General features: G+C 43.9%; 1 protein-coding gene across 3 annotated transcripts in view; it reads left to right on the plus strand.

Moving 5' to 3' along the window:
• GRIP2 (glutamate receptor interacting protein 2) overlaps nt 1-20,584 on the plus strand; it is a 482,998-nt gene that overhangs the window by 383,343 nt on the left and 79,071 nt on the right. For all 3 annotated transcript variants that reach the window (XM_073351294.2, XM_073351297.2, XM_078853578.1), the window contains exon 2: nt 20,256-20,336. In XM_073351294.2, the coding sequence (XP_073207395.1) occupies nt 20,256-20,336 (81 nt within the window). The remainder of the gene's footprint in view (nt 1-20,255; nt 20,337-20,584) is intronic.

A 20,584-nucleotide genomic window follows, 5' to 3' on the forward strand; every position in this document is an offset into this window, starting at 1 on the left:
AGCTGTCAGGCACCTCATCTCAAAGGACTGGTGGTGAATTCCCAGATCTGACCTCTTGTGTTGCAATGATACATTTTAATTCCTACTTAGCCTTTGCTTTCCAAAACAGATCCTTTGGTCCTGTTTTTTATTTTCCTCTCCCCCCACCCCCACCATTCCCTATAGGTGCAAGATATCAATATCCCAGCTCCCCTGAGCAACCCCCAGTAACCAATCATTATATGGTGTTACATACATATGTACCAGGCATTAGGCTGTTGTTGGGCAGGACTGTCTTGGATCTCCTAAATGCCCTAATTTTCATGACTCTGTTGCAGACATAGCATAGCAATGATAAGATCAGCACAATAACAAACAGTATCTCAGACAGCCTTGATGGCTGCTCCTCATAATTCATTTGATTTTTCATGCTAGGGCTGATGGCATCCACTTTCGTTTGTTTGTTGTTATATGTATCTGTTCTCTTCTTCCCCCGACCCCGCCTGTATCTCTCATCCAGACCTTTATTAAATGTCATTGTATCTAAGTATGTGTTTTTTGTTGTTTCATTTTACCTTGTGTATCTTCCCCCACATCAAGATCGATTCACAGGACACCTGGACTAGCATAAATCTCAGCTACAGACCTGGCGCAACCTAATCTCTCATACTAGTTCTTCATTTCATTCTCTGGGCTTGTACTACCTTCCTAACCAGTCTTTTCACTTGGGGGTGAATCTGGTGCATGTAAAAGTGCCACCGGGCTGTGTTGAGCCGGTTGCAGTGTGAGCTTCTTCAACATGGCTTGTTACTCTCTTGTTGGGTCTTTCTGGAGCAGAGGTTGCCAGTTGTACCAAACTATGTATTGATCTGAGATATGTACATAGTGGGGTGAGGCCTACGAGACAACTAGGATGAAGGGGTCTGTTTTCTGTCCTATCCAAGGGTTAATAACTTCTACACTACATGTGAATTAAGGAATTCAGGTTTCCTTGAGATTGCTTTACCGTACTTGGCTAAACCCCTCATAGCACTCTGAAAATTTAGCACAGGAGCTAAAACTTTGTTTACTGTCAGGACCACTTGTATTATGTGGGCACCGCACTCTTTCTCAGAAATACTGTACATGTAAAAAGGCTCTGCAGTATGATTTTAATGCTGCCCTCTTTTTTAATTACCAACCTTAAATTCACATTGTTCCCTATAAGTGTCTCCTAGAATTCAGGGGACATGCAAGTTGAATTTTTTCATTTTGTACTTTATATGTATACATCTGAGCAGGCAAGACTGGCTGAATTCTGCTCCGACAACCCCACTGAACTCGGCAAGGTAGCACGGATGTAACTAAGAGCACAACGCAGCCCCCTGTTTTTATCCACCCAATAGTTGCTGCCTCATAAAATATATTCTGGGCATCTCGTAATGAGGTCTACAGATCCCACCTTGTATTTGTATTTCAGCTCCATGCTCTAGCGCTATTCTTTTACTAACTCACACACACTTTACTTTCTAGTAACAGAAGGAGCGAAACCTTAGCACAACTTCAATGTGCTGTCCAGTGCTTGTCTACTCCAGACGGATTTTAATGCATCATTTAATTCTGGTGGGAATTAGAGCTCAAATTTGGAGCTGGTTGAAATCCATGAGATCTTTTCATGAAAAAATTGTCATTGTGTTGATCAAATTTCAAACTTTTTTTCAACCAGCACCGCTCAGAATGACTTTCTCATATTAATATATTTTAAGGTCAGAAGGGACCGTTATGATTGTGTAGTCTTACCTCTGGTATAACACAGGCCAAAGAAACTCCTCATCCATTAATTTCTGGTTGAGCTGTAGCACAGCTTTGAACTCAAACGTAGATGTCTAAGACTTCAAGTAATGGAGCATCCGTCAACATTCTAACGGCTAATTATCCTCACTGTAAAACTAACTAACTAAATATGTCTTGTTTCTCGTCTGAATTTGTGTAGCTTTAGCTTCCGACCATTAGCTCTCATGTCTTTCTTTGCTAGATTAAAGAGCTGTGTACTAACTTTCTCCCCTGTGTAGGTGCTTGAGGAGGATGATGATCAAGTCACCTCTTGACTTTCTCATCAGTAAACAAAATAAATCGAGCTACTTCAGATTCTTACGATGAGATGTGTTTTCCAGACCTGTAATATGTGGATTCAGAGTGGGGCTCTTTCTTTAAAATCAGAGGAAGTTTTCCCTAGATGGCAAGTCAATAACCCATATTTTTTGGTTTGGCCTGGAAGGACATCCTAATACAACAGGTAATTCTTTAGCAGGTGCAGACTTACCAAAGCACTTAAGGACCCCAAGTGAGTTCACAAAAGGTAAAATAGATCAAAGAATGTATTTTTATTTCAGCCAGATTGCTGTTTAACTGGGGCTTGGGTTTTAAGATCCTCAAGCCTCTCATTATCAGTAGCACAAACACAGAGCTTTGTTCTTTCCCTCTTATTTCTGCCACCCAAAATTTTGTGTGTACTTGCCCAATTTGCAGGCATACTGTTGTAACAGCCTGATTGCGCTAACCTCATTTAATGATCGAGCCAAGACACTGCTCGGGAGAGCTGGTCAAAATCTTTCAAAGTGCATGTGTGTGGAGGGGGTTTTCATAAAATGATCTCTTTAAAACTAATCAATATTATTGATGCTTTTTTTGTTTTAACACATTTTTATGCAAATAGATACTGAAATGGTTATCAAAAATTTTCATTTACCAAAAGCTCTGGGTGTTTGTGGGGCTTGTTTGTTTGGTCAGAGGTTTTTTGGGTTTGGTTTTGGTTTTCTCGGGGGGGTTGGGATTGTGTGTTTTTGGTTGTTTGTTTTGGTTTCGGTTTTGACAACAAAACATTTTGAAAACTATTTTTATTTTTTAAAACCAGTTTTGGAGCGGGGGAAAGGAAGAGAGAAATTGCTTTCATTTCACAGGTGGTAACTTTCCTTTTCTGACTAACTCTACTGGAAAACATTTTAGACAGGCAAGAAGAAGAGGCCCACTAACAGTCATTCCCAGTCACCTGAAGGATCCAGTCCCCAATAACGTTTAGATGCTAAATCTCAAAAGAATAGTCATTAATTTGACTTATTTCTTTGCGAGAAATGTTGTGGCTTCATCCAGGTCAGAAATACCAAGAGTAGCATTTCCTCCACTCCTACTTACCAGAGTGTGTGTGTGTTTTTTCCCCTGAAAGTCCAAGATCCAATCCCCATTCTTGATCCATTCCCAAATACAAGAGAAAGTAAAGATCTGTGGTTGACTCTAGTAAGACATGTATTCCCCTGCTCTCTCAGATTTACTGCTGTCTATTCTACTGATTAACAGATCTTGTTGTATCTAGAGAGACATTCTTCCTGTGAAATGGCTTTAGATTTTATTGGTCATTTCTCACTGTCTTAGTCACTCAGTTGGGTAACTTTCAAAAGACCGACCTGGCAATATAACTTATTTCTTTTTAATTTTTACTTTGAAAGCTAGTTTCTTCAGATGCACCGGCTGACTGTATTATCACTCTTTCAGTTTCCTATCCTGTTGGATTCTCCCCAGTACAGTCTGCAATGCTGAATAAGAGAAATTGCCAGATTGACTGGAAAATGCAACTTTCATAACATCACTTTTATTATTTTTTAAATAGTTCTACATACTTTTAAAGCTGTTTGGGGGTTACTGTGCACAGCATTGCAATGCCTAACTGATTTAGGAACCAAAAGGGGTTTAGACTTAGGAGTCTAAATTCCATTGACAGTCAATGGGAATTTGGCTGTGAAGGGCCTAAATCCTTTTTGAAAATGAGATTTAGTTTCCTAATTCAGTTCGGCATTGCAATGCTGAGTGCAGCAACACCTGAAACCCTTTAAAAATCTGGGCCCTAGTATATAATCTCACTATGAGTTGGGGGGTTTCGATTCTGAACTTGTTTTGTGTGGGCCCCTCACGCAAAAGGAAACTATTCTGTTTATTTAAAGGTGTCCTGCAAGTGGGAGAGAAGGATTCTCCTCCTTCCCCCACTTTGAGACCCCTGAAGTAGTATTTAAGTCCTGGCCCACCGGCCATCTGCAGCCCATGAACTTCCCCAATGTGGCCTGCGGGGCTCCAGCAGTTTTGGGGCCAGGTCTCCCCTTTGGCCCTGCCTGGGGCGGCAGGTAGCCTGCTCACTGGCGTCTGCCTGCTCACTCCAGTGGCTGCTGGCCCCGGGGTGGGGTGGGGCTGTGCCTCCACACGCTGTCCCCACCCCAAGTGCCCCTACGGCCAATGGGAAGCTGTGGGGGTGGTGCCTGGGGGCAGCAGCGCACAGAGGCCCCCCGGCCTGCCCTGCCTTGGAGCCCCAGGTCAGCGCTGTGCCCCCGACCCCCTCCCAGAGCCTGCACACTCTCTCCCCCTTCCCACACACCCCCAGCCCCTAAACTCCTTCCCAGAGCCTTAGGCAGGTGGGGAGTGGAGTTTTTTGGGGAGGGGAGTTTTGTGGGGGCGGGTTCTAGGTGGCATGAGTGACATTATTGGCCCTCTGGGAGGATTTGAGGACTGGCACTGGCCCTAAGGAAGATTTTGAGTTTGAGACCCCTGTACTACTTCATGATGGAGAGTGGTTTTGAACAAGTTTGGGTGGAGGAAGGGTTGTTTTAAAAAAAAAAAATCTGCTTCATTTTTAGCACCAAGTTAAGGTCTTGTCTCTGGTGAAGTTGAGAGCCCCTGCACTACCTTTTCCCTTCAGAGGCCCCTCCCCCCAACTTGCTGTATACACTCCGTGGCCCACCTGTGCCACAATAACTGGTTTTCTGCATATAAAAGCCAGGGCCAGCGTTAGAAAGCAGGGAATTGTCCTGTGTCAAGGTTCCTTCCCCACTCTGAACTCTAGGGTACACAAAGAACAGGGGAAGTGCCCACTTGGAAACGTCTCTCTTCCCCCCCCCCCAAATATCCCCCCAAGCACTACACCCCCTTTCCTGAGGAAGGCTTGATAAAAATCCTCCCCAATTTGCATAGGTGAACACAGACCCAAACCCTTCGATCTTAAGAACAATGAAAAAAGCAATCAGGTTCTTAAAAGAAGAATTTTAATTAAAGAAAAAGTAAAAGAATCACCTCTGTAAAATCAGGATGGTAAATACCTTACAGGGTAATCAGATTCAAAACAGAGAGAATCCCTCCAGGCAAAACCTTAAGTTACAAAAAAACACAAAAACAGGAATAGACATTCCATTCAGCACAACTTATTTTATCAGCCATTTAAACAAAACCGAATCTAAAGCATATCTAACTAGATTGCTTATTAACCCTTTACAGGAGTTCTGACCTGCATTCCTGCTCTGGTCCCAGCAAAAGCAACACACAGACAGAGAGAAGCCTTTGTTCCCCCCCTCCAGCTTTGAAAGTATCTTGTCTCCTCATTGGTCATTTTGGTCAGGTGCCAGCGAGGTTATCTTAGCTTCTTAACCCTTTACAGGTGGAAGGGTTTTTCCTCTGGCCAGGAGGGATTTAAAGGTGTTTACCCTTCCCTTTATATTTACGACACCCTGCTACAGGGGCTCCCATGAAGCTAAATTGCTCAGGCTTTGGCTTCAGCCCTGGGTGATGGGGCTCAGGGCCCTGGGCTTCAGCCCCATGCAGTTTGGTTTCAGCTTTCCTTCCTGGGCCACAGCGAGTCTAATACTGGCCCTGCTTGGCAGCCCCCCTGAAACCTGCTCAGCCCCTCCCCCTAGTTGAGAACCACTGAATTAGTCAAATAGTAATATGACAAGATCTTAGAGTGAAAACCAAGCAATTTGGCAGGGAAGGTATAGTTAGTTGGACACTTTGTGGGGAAGGGGTGTATGTTTTGTTTAATATCTGTTTAACGTTAAGGACAAATTAACAAAGCCATCCCATCTCCAAAATGTTAAAGTAGGCTTACTCTTTCAGTCCGGGTGGGAGGGCTCATAATAAACGTGATCTGACACACTCAGCAGGTCCTCTAGCAGAACCAGCCATTCCTGTTTTTTCTCAAGTTAAAAGAACCAAAACAAGCAGGAAAAAAACACAACCCGTTTTTGAAGAAAAACGTTAAGAGTGAAAACCCCATTAGAAGAGCAAAATAGATAACCAGCTCAATTTAATAAAATTCTCTGCAGTCACCTTTTTAAGTAATTCTTCTCTTTTAATATACATTGAGTGGAAATTAATGACTGTTTGTTTGTTTTTTAGAAACTGTGTATTATGCATTCCCCAGGTACCCTGGTTCCATAGATGACATTAGTTTGGACTCCAAACCAATAATAGATGACCGGCAATGCATTTCTGTATGGCTATAACTCTTAGCAGTGTCTGTTGTTATAAGGCTAACGGCAGAGTGACTGCAAATACTCAAAGATGACATGTCTTCTGTAACTTCCCTTTATCTATAAATTGCTTTCCATAAAAGCATAAAGATAAGGGTGACATTAAACCTGTGTGTTTACAGCCTGGTTCAGCACCCGTTGATTTCAGTGGGCTTTGGATCAGGTCCTTGAAGTCTGATCAAAATCCTATTGAAGCCAATGGGCGTTAAATCCAACCCTTACTAGTTAGACATTGAGCCAAAGCCTGGACTCTGTGCAGACCCAGAGTAAATGGGCTCTGTGCACACAAGTACAGAGCGTACTGAATTTCCCCTCCCACCTTTCCCTGAACAGCAGAAATGATTTGTGTTGAATGCTAGTCCTATACTTTTGTTCCACTGGCTTTATATGCTTGTGGAAAGCAAGCGGTAGAGAATAATTGCCCTTCTGATTTCTCAACAATGTCATATCCATCAGAATCCCACTTCTTTTGATAGGAATCCTCGTTATGGACTATTGTGCTAAGTACTACTGCAATACAAATAATAATTTCCAAAGTCATTACATCGGTCATGATTTCAAATGGCTGCTTAAAATGGTATTGAATGAAATGTGCCTTTTGAAAAGTCAACTTTTATTTCTTTAAAAAGGAACAAATTCACAAAGCAGGTATGTAGTGTTTTAGTTGAACAATAGCTATTGTCTTTTATAGACCTCCTTGCTGTGAATAAAGCAGCAAGTGGTTATGAAATTGACATGCCTTATTAAGGTTCATAAGAGAATGGATAAAGACATGAGAAGAAAGAAGGGGGAAAACTGAATGAATGCTGTGTGTATTGGGGAAAGGGAACTAATAAGAAACAACCTGCTTCTGGAGTGCACTGGGACACGCAGACTGTATCTCTCTGGTGGCTCAGGTGCCGAAAGAAGCGATTGCACAAATAGATGGTGTAGATGCCTTTAAAATCTCTACGATTGTTGCCATAGGTATTTGCAGTAACTGGGACTTTTTCCTATACTCCTAATAGGAACTGCCATCATACAGAAGGCATTAGAGTCGCAAATTTGAGACTTCAGTGGTCTTCTGTGATGGGGTTACTTGTTGCTCAACAAAAGCAAGTGCTTTACAGACGAGTAAGATGGCTCTCTTTTTCCCCCTCCCCCAACCCCAAGAGCTTAAAATCTAAATGAACTAAGGATAGGAGATGGGATGCAAGAAAAGCAGATGTTTGAGAAGTGATAATTGGAAGAGATTTTGTTGGTCATATGGCATGTTTTTATTTTGAAACTTTTTATTAAGGCAAGTTGCAATACAATGTTGACATGCTACATTGTACGTTGCTTATTACTTGGTCAAGATCAGGGTTAATGTTCAAAGAACGTGGCTAAGGATTCTGGCTTGCTGGCTGGGGAGCCCTCCCCCTCAGAGTATGCTAAAAAGGGTGACCAGCTTTCTAAGGATATGTCTATACAACCCGCCGGATCGGCAGGCAGCGATCGATCCCGCGGTGGTGGATTTTATCATGTCTAGACTAAACGCGATAAATCGATGCCCTGAGCGTGTTCCCGTCGACTCCAGTACTCCACCAGGGCGAGAGGTGCAGGTGGAGTCGACGGGGGAGCGTCAGCAGTTGACTCACCACAGTGAAGACACCATGGTGAGTAGATCTAAGTACATCGACTTCAGCTACGTTATTCACGTAGCTTAAGTTGCCTAACTTAGATTGATTTTTTTTCCCCTCCCCTTCCCCGCATGTAGACCAGGCCTAAGTACTTATTCTCTTTTTGCCGCTTCTCCTGTGTATCTACTTGGTATGAAAGTTTTTTCCATTACAAGGACAGTCCGTATTTTACTATACCACGATTGTGCAGGAGAGGTCACATTTTTCCAATAATGTGCAATACAAGGTCTTGCTGCTCAGAACAATAATAATAGTTAAGGCTACGTTTTAGTCACGGGTATTTTTAGTAAAAGTCATGGATGGGTCACGGTCAGTAAACAAAAATTCAGGGCCTGTGATGTCCATGACTTGTACTTTTTCCCCTGACTGGGGGGGGTAGGGGGAGAGGGTGTTGGCGGGACTGGCAGGCTCCCTACCCTCACCCAGCTCCCTTTGGCTCCCCAGATGGGCTGATGTGCCCCTCCGTCGGCTCCTTGGTGGTCTGCGCGCTGCCTCTGCCCCGAGCGCCGGCTCCGCAGCTCTCATTGGCTATGAACTGCAGCCAATGGGAGCAATGGGGGCGCAGTCTGTGGGTGGAGGCACTGCACGGCCTCTACCTAGAAGCTGAGGGAGGGGGGGATGTGTTGCCACTTTCAGGGAGCCCCCCCGAGGTAAGCACCACCCAGAGCCCTCACCCCCTCCCACACCCAAACTCCTGCTGCTGCTGTAGGGGGAGGGGGCCACAGTGGCCCGAGACTGACCCAGCAGTGGCCGGTGCGGCTGGCCCAGAGCTGCACCGGCCATGCAGAAGTCAGAGGTCCCGGAATGTCCTGGAATCCCTGACTTATGTGACACTCGCCGCTTTAATAATAATAATAAAGGGCTAATCATTCTGTTTCAAATGTAGATCCTTTACTGGAGCATTAAGTAAGCTGCTCAGGGGATCTCTAGGAAGATGGCATTTTGTCACACAATGAATGAATTTTCCTTTTGAGAAGACAACTAGGGCCCGCTACGCTTTTTGGAAGAAGCATGTTTTCAGAAGGGACTGGAGGGATGGTAGGGTTGGAGGCATAGCAGACAGAGGGCTGAGTGGCCTCGAGATGTAGTGAGCTGCATGGAAAAGACAGTGAGAGGACACTCGGGTGGCCGGCGGTTGTGTAGCTGGGATGCAGTGAAGGAGGAAAGGGAGAGAGTGGCTTTACAATCTAGCGCACAGCCTGGCTGTGTGCTGAACGATGGCTTTTGTGAGGTGGGGAGGAGAAACCCCTTTCAGATGGCTCCAAAAATGCTCTGGAAGATCCTGTCAGAATCCCTAGTTAAAGTCCCACCACCAAATTGAAGAAAAGATTTGAGGGGAGAGAGGGATAGAGAGAGAGAGATTTGATTGTTAATTTTTTTTCTCTGCCTCTGGAGTCTCCCTCCCCTCTGATTACTGCTGGATCACTGCTGCCAGAGATTACTCATCCCTAAGCCTCAAAAATGCTTATGAAGAGTAAACGGATTCTGGAATTCACCAAATGTCAGGCATTATCAAGATGTTTTCCTAGGGGAAGGTAGCCCTGGAGTTTTCCACGAGGGACAGGCTGATACCCCATCACCACCATCCCACTGCAAATTCTACAAACTGAACACTCTGCTGGTATATTCATATCTTTGGTCTATTTCTCAGGAACCAAGTAGAAGTTTTGCACTCAGTAGATGGTATTACACCTTTCTTGGTTATGCTGTCATGAGAAAACATTTGTGTGCAGCTTTTTGTTTTGTTTGTTAGTTTTTAACAGGGAAGCCAAAAGAGAAAAGATCCTTTGCCTCCCCACCTAGTCCCTCATCTCTCTTCTCTGTTATCTCCTGAATACCTGGCACATGAGGGTTTATCACAGGCTAAGTGGGAAAGTTTAAGCCCATGTTTAAGATATTGCCATTGAATCGGTCAGTAAATATAATGTTCATTTAACATAGAAATAACTTTGAAATTGCTCAGGCTGAAACTCAGAGTTGCTAGGATGGCAATTTTAAGAATATCTTGAATGCAAAAGAGGGGAAGAAGAACACTTTCAAAGCCGCATTCAGGTCTGAGCAGCTCCCAACGGGAGCATCGTGCTGATAAACACCTGCCCACAGCTTTTGAAAGCGCAGGCGCTTCCTGGATATAAATGTATGTGCGTTTGGTGAAGTTTACCTGTGTGGAGGTTGAGATAGCCCTGTGCAGTTCTAAATGCTTCCAGCCAGTTTCCTAGAGAATAAAAATGCAAAACACATTTTTAACCATTTTTTTTTCCTGGCACAATGAGCAAAATATTGAGAATAATAAAAAGAGAGTGTGCTTCAATAGCCCAAAGTAAAAGTGAATCTTCCATTTAAAACCTCAACAGGAGCCTGGAATAAGAATTCTGTATATTTATTGCTATAGACTTGTGCTATTTTTTTTAAATGTACAACAAAAAACATCAACTTCGGTTTGACTTTGTAATTGACCAGGCACAGGGAGCTGGAGTCAGGATAGCAAAACCAGGAATTTAGAGAGGAATTTAGGTGCTGAGTACTGGGGAAAGCTTCCTGACAGTGGAAATCTGCTCAGCTGTAGTTAGGGGTCTGATCCAAAGCTGACTGAAGTTCATAGGAAGACTCCCCTGATGCAGACTTTTTTGTTTAAAGTATATATGCTGCAGTCTTCCTTCTGATTGCTGTGTAGACATACCCTGAGAGTCCACTGCCAAACAGCCTGAGATCTGTGGGAATTTTGTGTGAGAACATGCATGTTTGTGTGTTCTTTGATATCTTTTGGTAGAGAAGATACATTTGGGTGGGGAGTGAGGGAATGTTTCAATGAAAAATGACCTTTTGCAAAAGAAATCCACAGGCTCATTTTGAATAATTTCATTTTCCACACTCTGAACAAGATTTTTGTGATGTGGTTTATTTTTGTTTTTCATGGAAAATGCTGTTTTGAGACCAGCTCTTTGTTTGTTTGAGACTATTTGTTGGATGCTTTGTCTCGAATTTTTTAGCAGATCAAACACCTGCTATTTGGGCACAGGTCCGTTTTGGATTGAGAACAGTTTCTTGAGGGAAGTTGTGGAAGTTCCATTATTTAGGACATGATTTAAATCTAGAAGGCACAAACTAATAGAAAATATACATCAGGAAACAATTCTGCATTAGCAGGGCAATGGACTGAGGTGGTCTCGAGTGTTTTCCATCCATCTAACATACATATAACCCCTACTATCATGTACTACTTTAATGTACTTCTCCTCACAGTGGTGTTCTTCCCTACAAGGCGCATGTTACAGATGGGGAACTGAGGCACAGAAAGACTGACTTGCCTAAGGTTGCACGGGAAGCTTGTGGCAAAGTAGAGAACTGAATCCTGCTCCCCTGCGTCTGAGGCCAGCACCCTAATCAATGGATCACCCTTTCTGTACATTATTTAACCATTATGACTGGTGTGTGGCATAATTCATCTTCTTTGCTAACCTGGGTGTAAAGCTTGTGTGTTTGTGTGATCAAAACGATTCCCCAGCTCGTAATCTTTGAGGGAGTTCAGATCTGAACTTGGCAGCTATCACTGCAACAATCCATTGGATTTGAAAAAGACTGGCAAGGAGACCTTCATAATGCAGATCCATTTTCCCCTCATGTACTAAGTTGATTGGATTGATATCCCCCTTACTTTGGATTTTCATTCTCATCCCCTACTGCCTACACCCCAAGATATTGCAAACCAAAAGATCTTCAGCTAGGAAGGCTGAAGAAAGAGAGAGGGGAGACACTGGCTATTTGGAGAGAAGGTAGCAGTAAATTTTTATTGCATATTTGACATGACCAGCATGTAGGTAACAAACGGTGTTTGTACAGTAAGCAAACTTGCTCTGTAGTTCTGTGCCCTTTAGCAGCAGGCTAGAGGTATGTTCTGGGCACCTGCAAGTCCTCCTTTGCAACACCCTAGCAACACTTAGGCCTGGACCCATGTACACGAGTTGACGGCAATAAGTTCTGAATATGAAAAGGGGAGGCAGGGGGAGAAGCACGGTGGTGCTTCACAGTCATGGACCCTGGTTTCCTGGCTAATAAATTCTGTATTACGATGCAAAACAGCAGAATCTCCCTTATCAGGGAGTGGAAAAGACTCCAGTAAAGAATAAGAAGACAGTGAACAATTTAACTGCATATCTCTCTGACTCACAGCTGCATCTCCGCAGGGTTCTTTTAAAAATAGGTGGCTTTCCAACAAGGATTTTAGACATACCTGCTCACAGATACTCCGTGTGATGTGCCATTTGTTCTTTCAGTTATAGTCCTTCCTAAATAGACTCTTGCTGTCTGAACAGGTGATTGTCTATTGACATAATGCTGTGTTAAGGCCACGTTGGGCCCAGTATATTAGAGAGCCAAAATGAGTGAGGAATATCTTTTACGAGACCAAATTCTGTTGGTGGAGAGAGAGAGAGAGAAGCTTTCAAACTTACACTGAGCTCTTCTTCAGACCTTGAAAGCTTGTCTCTCCACCAACAGAAGTTGGTCCAATAAAAGATATTGATTCACCTCCCCTGTCTCTCTCAGCAGTTTTTAGAAGCAGGTTGGTTTCTGTTGCCATAGAAGAAAGTGAGGCGATAGAGATGTAGGAACACCTGCCATAATTCTCGGGTACTCCGTCCCATCAAACACCGGGATGGGTGGGCCTGCCTTCTGTGGGTAGTGGATGGGTATTGACTTACTGAACTTACTATCTATCTGCTTAAATTTGAATGACACTGTTTTCTGCATGATGTTCTGTCTTGACCTCTGCATCCTACCTTATACTGATAGATAGGGTCCTACCAAATTCATGGCCCATTTTGGTGAATTTCACGACCATGGAATTTTAAAAATTGTAAATTTCATGATTTCAGATATTTAAATCTAAAATTTCATGGTGGTGTATTGTAGGGGTCCTGACCCAAAAAGAAGTTGTGGGGGGGTTGCAGAACTGCAACCCTTACTTCTGCGCTGCTGGCTGGGAGCCCAGCTCTGAAGACAGAGCTGGGCTCCCACCCAGAAGCGCAGAAGTAAGGAGGGCACGGTATGGTATCGCCACCCTTCTGTGCTGCTGCTGCCTTCAGAGCTGAGCCCTTAGTCAGCAGCTGCCCAGCTCTGAAGACAGCAGCGCAGAAGTAAGGGTGGCATGGTATGGTATTGCCATCCTTACTTCTGCGCACCTGCTGGCAGGGTGCTGCTTTCAGAGCTGGACACTCAGCCAACAGCTGCTGCTCTCCAGCTGCCCAACTCTGAGGGCGGTGCAAGAAGTAAGGATGGCAATACCACAACCTCCCTAAAATAATCTTGTGACCCCTCTGCAACTCCCTTTTGGGTAAGGACCCCCAATTTGAAAAACACTGGTCTTACCCCATGAAATCTATATAGTATAGGGTAAAAGGACACACACGTGACCAGATTTCATGGGGGGAGACCAGATTTTATGGTCTGTGACATGTTTTTCATGGCCGTGAATTTTGTAGGGCCCTACTGATAAACTAAAACTCTGGCCTTGGATTTCCATGTTTGCATACTTTTGTCTTAGGCCTAGAATGTGTAATCCAAATTCTCACGGATGAAGAGTGAGTTAGACTGCCAGCAACAAGGAAATTACTTTACTTTCCAGTATCCATTGTGTGGGTGCCAGGAGATACCTTGTGATCTGGAATCCAACTGCATTTACTGGTTGTGGGGCTTCTGTTGTTACAACTTGGCATGAGTTTAACGATCATTAAAGCCAACAGCCTGGCAGCTCTGGAGACTGAAGTCCAAGGAACAGAAAACAGCACAGCATGCTGCCCCATGTTGCCTGGATGATGTGCCCCAGCTGTGAACTGAAGGGAACCCCTCTCGTAGGATGAGATTGCTCTGTCTCTATGGCTCAACCATCCTTGGACTGGCTGCCGTTGACAGCCAGTGACAACTGTGACAGAGCTCGGAGAGAGGAGGGAGTGAGGTTAGCAGGAATATTTAATAGTAATTAATATTCATTAGTAACTTGGATCAAGATTACTAGTTTCTTTCACATAGACCACCAAACAGCTGTATCATAGGAACCTCTTTTGATCCCTACTAAACTGGGCAAGATTTTAACTAGTGACTTAAGCCTGAATTCAACAAGGTACTTAAGCAGGTGCCTAACTTTCCGTATGAGTAGTCCCATTAAATGGAATAGAACTCTCATGCTGAAAGGCAGACACCTGCTCATATACCTTACCGAACTGCAGCCTTAGGGTGTGAAAGGCTCCATAGTCTGTAAGCAATCTCTGAGCGATCTCCTCCCTCTTTGAGCTGTCACATTAATAAATGCATCGCAGGCCTTCGATCTCAAGGCAACTCCGCTTATGAAGGCTACTTGATTGATTGCAGCAACACAGACGTTCAGAATTTTCAGCAAATGTTCAATCTTTGAATTTCCACTGAAAACCTATAGATGTTCAATCAGGTTTCCTTGCAGCTCTGTGGAGTGTGTTACCATGGCATCTCATTCTTCAGTCACCCTGTGATAGATTTCCTGGTATCCTGAGACTTTGCACTCAGTGGTCATATTTCCACTGACCTCACAAAGTGAAATAGACCTCATCAGGTGATATGTCATGAGAGCATTTAGAGCCGGGACAAGTTTAAAGGGGTGCTGTAGAGATTTTTGTGTGTGTTTCTACCATGAAAAAATACATAATTAGAAAGATCTTGTGTCCTGATACTTTGTTGTTTTTTTTTCCTTAAAAATAAACAGTAAATTAACTTAATTTTAGGATTCTCAGACCTCGCTCAAATTCCCAATATGCAGTCTGGCTGGGCAGCACCTGTCTGTGAGATATCTCTGCATGTGGGAAATTTAGCATCATTCTTCCACCCCACGTCTCCCTCTATGATGCCATCACAAGGAGCAGATTCCAGGGACTATGGAGAGAAACCTGCTGGGAAGCGAGAAGCACCACTGTTCTAAGGAGAAACGGGGTGGCACTTTGGTCTTGTCCATATAAGCACAACCATGACCTCCATTCTTGTCTCATCTATGTATGAAGATAAATTCTTGAGCTGTGCCCTGCTGCAACTTTTCTGCTGATGTGTTTGTGCATCCACACCTGCCATGCTGCTTAACTATGTTTGTGCCTGTGCATTCTGGGAAAACTTCAGTAGCTATCCCACACTGCCTCAGCGTGGGATCGTGCCCCGAGGAGATGCTTGGGGAGAGCCTGCAGTAGTACGTGCAGCTGCTGTGATATCCTAGGCACAGACCTGGGAGGTAGGAGCACAAGCCAAGCTGGCTAGATAGATGTGGTCTAAATTGGTGTGCTGAGACCAGGCAGACACCATTTGCCAGCCTAGCAGGACAAAATGCTCTATCTAAGTGCTAGTGAGCATGTGATGTCTGGGCACACGCCATGCTGAGTCAACCGTACCCACTGTGGTAGGCGACCCACTGTGGTAGGCACTGTTGCCTCCCCAGGGCCTGAGAATTGACTCCTGACTCTGATGCTTCTGCTTCCTGAGGACCCTGCTCCTGTCTCCTTTCTCATCTCCCTAGTGGTAACTTCCATGTGGTTTTGTCACCGTTCTTGTTTACGTACTGCTCCCACCTGGTGCTGCTTACTGCATGTGCGCTCCTGTTATAAAAACATAGCCACGCTGCAGCAGAACACCAGTGCCGTGCCATGCCACGGAGAGAAGGTGTGGGAGGTTGTCCTGGGTTAATATTGGAACTGAAATTTGGAAAAGGCATCTAAGAATTGAGTAGAACCCTTTTAATTGGCACAGATCCTAGTAGAAAAACACGAGAGACAGCAGCACTGCACGTGACTTTATCACCAGTCTTGTGATACCTGTTGCTTTTTAAAACCCCAGTCCTTGAATTCATGTGACAAGTTGAGAATCTCAACTTTTCTTTTTTTGATGAGTTTCTAGTGTCTTGGTTGTGAAAAGCTTGAAGAGGTGAACCCCAAAGGGTCCAATAGCAGAAAGGAATATATTGGGTTATTTTTATTGGCTAATATCCACACCTCATTTGTAAGTCAGTTTCATTATTTGGGTGGGGGAGGGAGCGGGGACTCATGAATTTTGAACACTTGAGGTTGGCAGTACCATGTATGCCAATGAACTGGTTGTCGTGCTTACTGGAGCCTCTTAGGAATATGTTTTGTGTAAGGGAACAGCGATAAGAAGAGTGGAGATTCCTAAGCACAGAACATTAAAACTTTAACAACTCTGTTAATGCCAGTTTGAGTGGCAGAGCAGGAAATTGGCTGAAAATGAACAAAGGGCTGCTCAGTGGGGAATCTAACACAAGCAAAAGCCAATTCACACTTCGACAGGCCTCCTGTGGCAGCTTCCTTGACTGCGCAGACATTTTAGCCAGATAATGAGCAAAACCAAACATTTTAGCATAATGAACTGTTTTGGAGGAAAGAACACCTGAGGGAGGGGAATCTTGGTGCTAATTATTTGCCAGCTGATCTGGCTGTCGATGAAATACCAGAGGATTTTGTTGACAGGCATCCCTTTTGCATGTCAAATCATGAACACTGAATGGAACTTCATTACTTGTCCTAGCTGCTTAGCTGTTGACGATGGCTGCCATTAACATGAGGGAAATTTAGCTACTTTGGGTTGCTTCCTAAAATGGAAAGCCTATTTGTTTGCCAACAGCTATAGCACTTTTGGGATGGGGAAGGATAGCAGCTACGGACATGAGACTTCACATTCACTGTTTGTTTGGGCTACTGCAGGGAAATTAAGCATAGAAGCACTCTGGTGGTTAACTAGTCTGGGGTGGTGTGTTTATGTGAAGCAGATGGTTGACTGCTGTACTTTGCCATCAGATTATTGAGCTGGCTTCAGATCCTCTTCTGTGGTTTCCCAGTAATGTTGGCTTTGCATTTGCTATATAGCATTTTGCCTCAAGGGTAGCACCTTGTGTGTCTCTGTCAGGGTAGTTTACACTATCCTTCATGTTAACTTTTTTTTCCCCCCTCTTGGCAAGTTCATAATGCAAATGGCTTGCTGTCATTCTGGATTAATTGACGGCCTCAGACCCAAAGATGCCATTTCCTAATGGCGTGATATTGATCTCTTGTGCTCCAAGCATGGCAGAGCTCTGTGCTGCTAACTGTTCTGACTACAGTTGCTGAAGCAGAAATCCTGTTTGAAACTTAGCTGATGGCTTGCTTACTGTATGACTGAGGATATGGTGATCAAGGGAAGTGCCCCAAGTCCTGCACATTGTCGTCATGACAGTGTTTTATTCAGAAGGCTGGGTGTTCACATGATCAAAGTAGCATTCTCTTGCTTTTGGATTCATCTAATTTTGACTAATACGGTCTCAGCTGTATGAGCCTCGGCATCAGTCCCTTGCGCTCTATATGGCTTAGTCAGCAGTGCTTGAAGTGGTTACTTAAAGAAAGGAGGTGGCCCTGTGCTGCTATTCCAGAAATCTTTCTTCAGTTACGAGGCCCACACTTTCCCTCCCCTGACCTCTAGGGGATGGAGAAGACCCGGAGTTTCATATCAGTTTGTAGTGTGGAGCCCCCACTCTACATGGTGGCAGCAGTGCTGTGAAGATTGGCTTGCTCCCAGAGCCCTGATTAGTTAAGGGGTAGGCAAACAAGGGGAGGTGGCCTCTCCATCCCCGTAGAGTCCCGTTGGCTAGAGGGCTGGCAGGAGATCCCACTTCTACTTCCTGTTCCTCCCACTGGATGGTGGTGACGCTGTCTGAGAAGAGACTGCATGGGGCCCAGCAGCTGGTATCTGCTGCTGCTGCAGGGACACAGCAGGCCTAGAGTTTGAGGTCAGGGCTGGGAGATGTGTCTGGGGAGCAGCTGAGGTCCCTGGCAGTACGAGTTTGCACTGCATGCAAGGATCTGCCCCTGCCCAAAGGAAAGCGGTGCCTCAATCAGTGACTGAGGGACCGAAGCTGGAGGGGCAGTTTGGACTGTATGTTGATGCATTTTGAGCTTCACTGTGAAGCACTGAATTCTTTTATGCTCTCCTTAGCTGTCCCTTTCAGTGACACTGCGAGACATAGAGTAAAAGTTAGGGGCTCCCCTCTAAGGCAGGTGGTTCCTATCATAGTAATGACCTTCATGGCTGAGGTCACCACAGTGCAAGGTCTCCTGGTGCTTATGGCTTCCCCATCAAGGACCTATTGGTGGCAAGGGAGTGACTTCCTTTTTTTTTTTTTAAACCAGGTGCTGCAGCTAAACTGTCCTTAGTAAATTAAACCTATATCCAGAGTATTAAGCCCTGCCCCCCACTTCTGCATCACATACGGGATTGTTTTCATTATAAATGCAAATTAACTTTCATGCCTTCTTTGATCCTAGAATTGGGGCCAAGCTATACAAGCTCCTATCACCAATCAGTGGCTTGGCCTGATGATTGCTCTAATTATCTGTACAAGTGCAGCTTGTTTCAATGTTGGTGTAGACTGCTGGTGTTGGGCTGTCAGATCTTGGAAGGGAGATTTCACACAGTGTGGTTTCATTCTGTAGAGACCTTACCTGCTCCACTCCTTTTATTTTTAAAGGAAGTGCCTTGCTCTCCATTTTAGAGATCATCGCTACATATTGCACCAGTGGTGAATGTGTAGATTGGCAAGGCAATTGGTTGCTATCTGTCTAGCTCCAAGACTGCTTCAGGCGGGCTGGAAATCTGGAGTGCCTGTACTTGCTGGGTTCCTGGCACTTGATGACATGGTCAAGCAGGAAGTGCGTAGACCCTCATTCATAATAATAATAGGATGGTAGCAGCAGGAGCTAACCAAGCATTTTTATTTGCTCACATCAGGCCAAAATCTGTCCTGATTTGTACCCAATAGAAGCCCACCGTTTTCAGCGAGTTACAAGCTTATTGTCTTTTGGTGGAGTTAAATGGAGTGTAAATTGGGTCCTTTACTTTAGTAGAGAGGCAAAACTCCTGTGGTCTCTGACCCATACATAAATTTACTGGGGGAGGGGGAGGGCAAATAGGAGAGAGTGTTCTCCAGATTTTTATTTTAACTAAGTTTTGTAATCTTTACAGCTATTGAAGATAAGAGTTTCAGGACACTCCAGGAATGCAGTGAATGGGAATCAGGTTTATCTGATCGTGCATTGCTTTAGTATAGTCTCCCTAGCTTTCTAAACCAAGATTTACTGACAATGTATTGATCTGCAAAGTTCAGCATTTTATAAAGTGCCCAGTTACTAAAGCACTTCATATATGTGTGGTAGTGGAATGAATAGGAGTGTTTATTCAATTCAAACTAAACAAGAACCTTACAATTTTTAGCCTTTACAGTTCTGAGTGATAGTTCAGCTTGAGTCTTTATCTAATCAGTTCTTCCATCCTAAATGATTGGAAACCCATCCACAGTGGATACTGCAGTGATTAGAAACTTAATAAATATCCATGTTATAGAGAGAATTATTTTTAAGTCTTTCTTTGTTGTAGATTATAGAAATCAGATAAAGGTACTGTGGAATACCAATCACTAAGTTCCTTGAAATTCACTTTGCTTTTAACCTGTCCTGAAGACTTAATGATTGTCATATTTGGCTCAGTCGATTTAAAAACCTTTCCCCCATCCCACTTTTTTTTTCAGTATCCTGATTTCCCCATGAATTAACTATATGCATCTTCCAGTAGGAATACATAGATCATACTTAATACTTACATTTGGATTTAAATTGATGTCAGACAATTCTCTTTCTAATACCATTTTCTTCTATTCCTGCATTTTTAAGCCTCCCCCCCCCTTTTTTTTTAAGAGAAGGTGGTTTCTCTACTGTACAGTAGCTGAAGCTATAGCAAGGAAATGTGACTTTAAAACAATAGGATCTCTTAAGCATAGGCAATTTAATTCAAGTATGGTGATTTAGTGCCCTGTTAGTATCCTGAAGTATTACTCCATTTCCAAAGACCAGGCGTTTCTTCACAAGCATGATGACAGGCTTAAAACTTGAGACTGATGTTACAGCTTTTCCTCATCTCTGCTGTTCCACATGATTACAGGACTAAGGGAATTTGCTCTCTCCTAAAGGATTAGCTCCCAGAGAAATAAATCCATGTGTATTATCACCCCACTTGTCTCTTCTTTCCCTCCCTCCCCAAAAGGCTATAGTGCCAATTTAGATTGTGAAGTGGTCCTGTGGTTAATAAAACGTTTTCTCACCTGAAGCCAGGACCTGGGATGAGACACTATCTATAAAAATGGTCACGGATTAACTTTTAAAAGTAGCTTTTAAAAGTAGCTTTTAAAAGTAGCTTTTGCTTTCAGTATAATCTTAGCTTCTGTTTATTTTTTCTTCCTCGGAAGATGATGGCCCTTACTCGAAGGGGAGCAAAGACTCAAGTGGACTGGACACAGCCCTCGTCTCCAGAAGGCAAAGCATTCCAGGTAAGTGAAAGAACTAGTACTTGTTCCCACTCTCATCTAGCCATCATCCCCCGTGGGCAGCATAGCAGTAATCAGAGCAACGGACTGCAGAAGAAGGAGGTATGGTTGGTATCATTGTGGGTGGAATGTAACAGGCACTAAACTGTGCAGATTTGTTCTGAGTTCTTACTACAATAGTGGTTAAAATGTGCCAAGCGCTACACAGGTGTGGAGAGACTATCCAGGCCCTGAAGATCTTACAATTTAAA

This window comes from Lepidochelys kempii, chromosome 7, assembly GCF_965140285.1.
Source record: "Lepidochelys kempii isolate rLepKem1 chromosome 7, rLepKem1.hap1, whole genome shotgun sequence".
NCBI classification, from domain to species: domain Eukaryota; kingdom Metazoa; phylum Chordata; order Testudines; family Cheloniidae; genus Lepidochelys; species Lepidochelys kempii.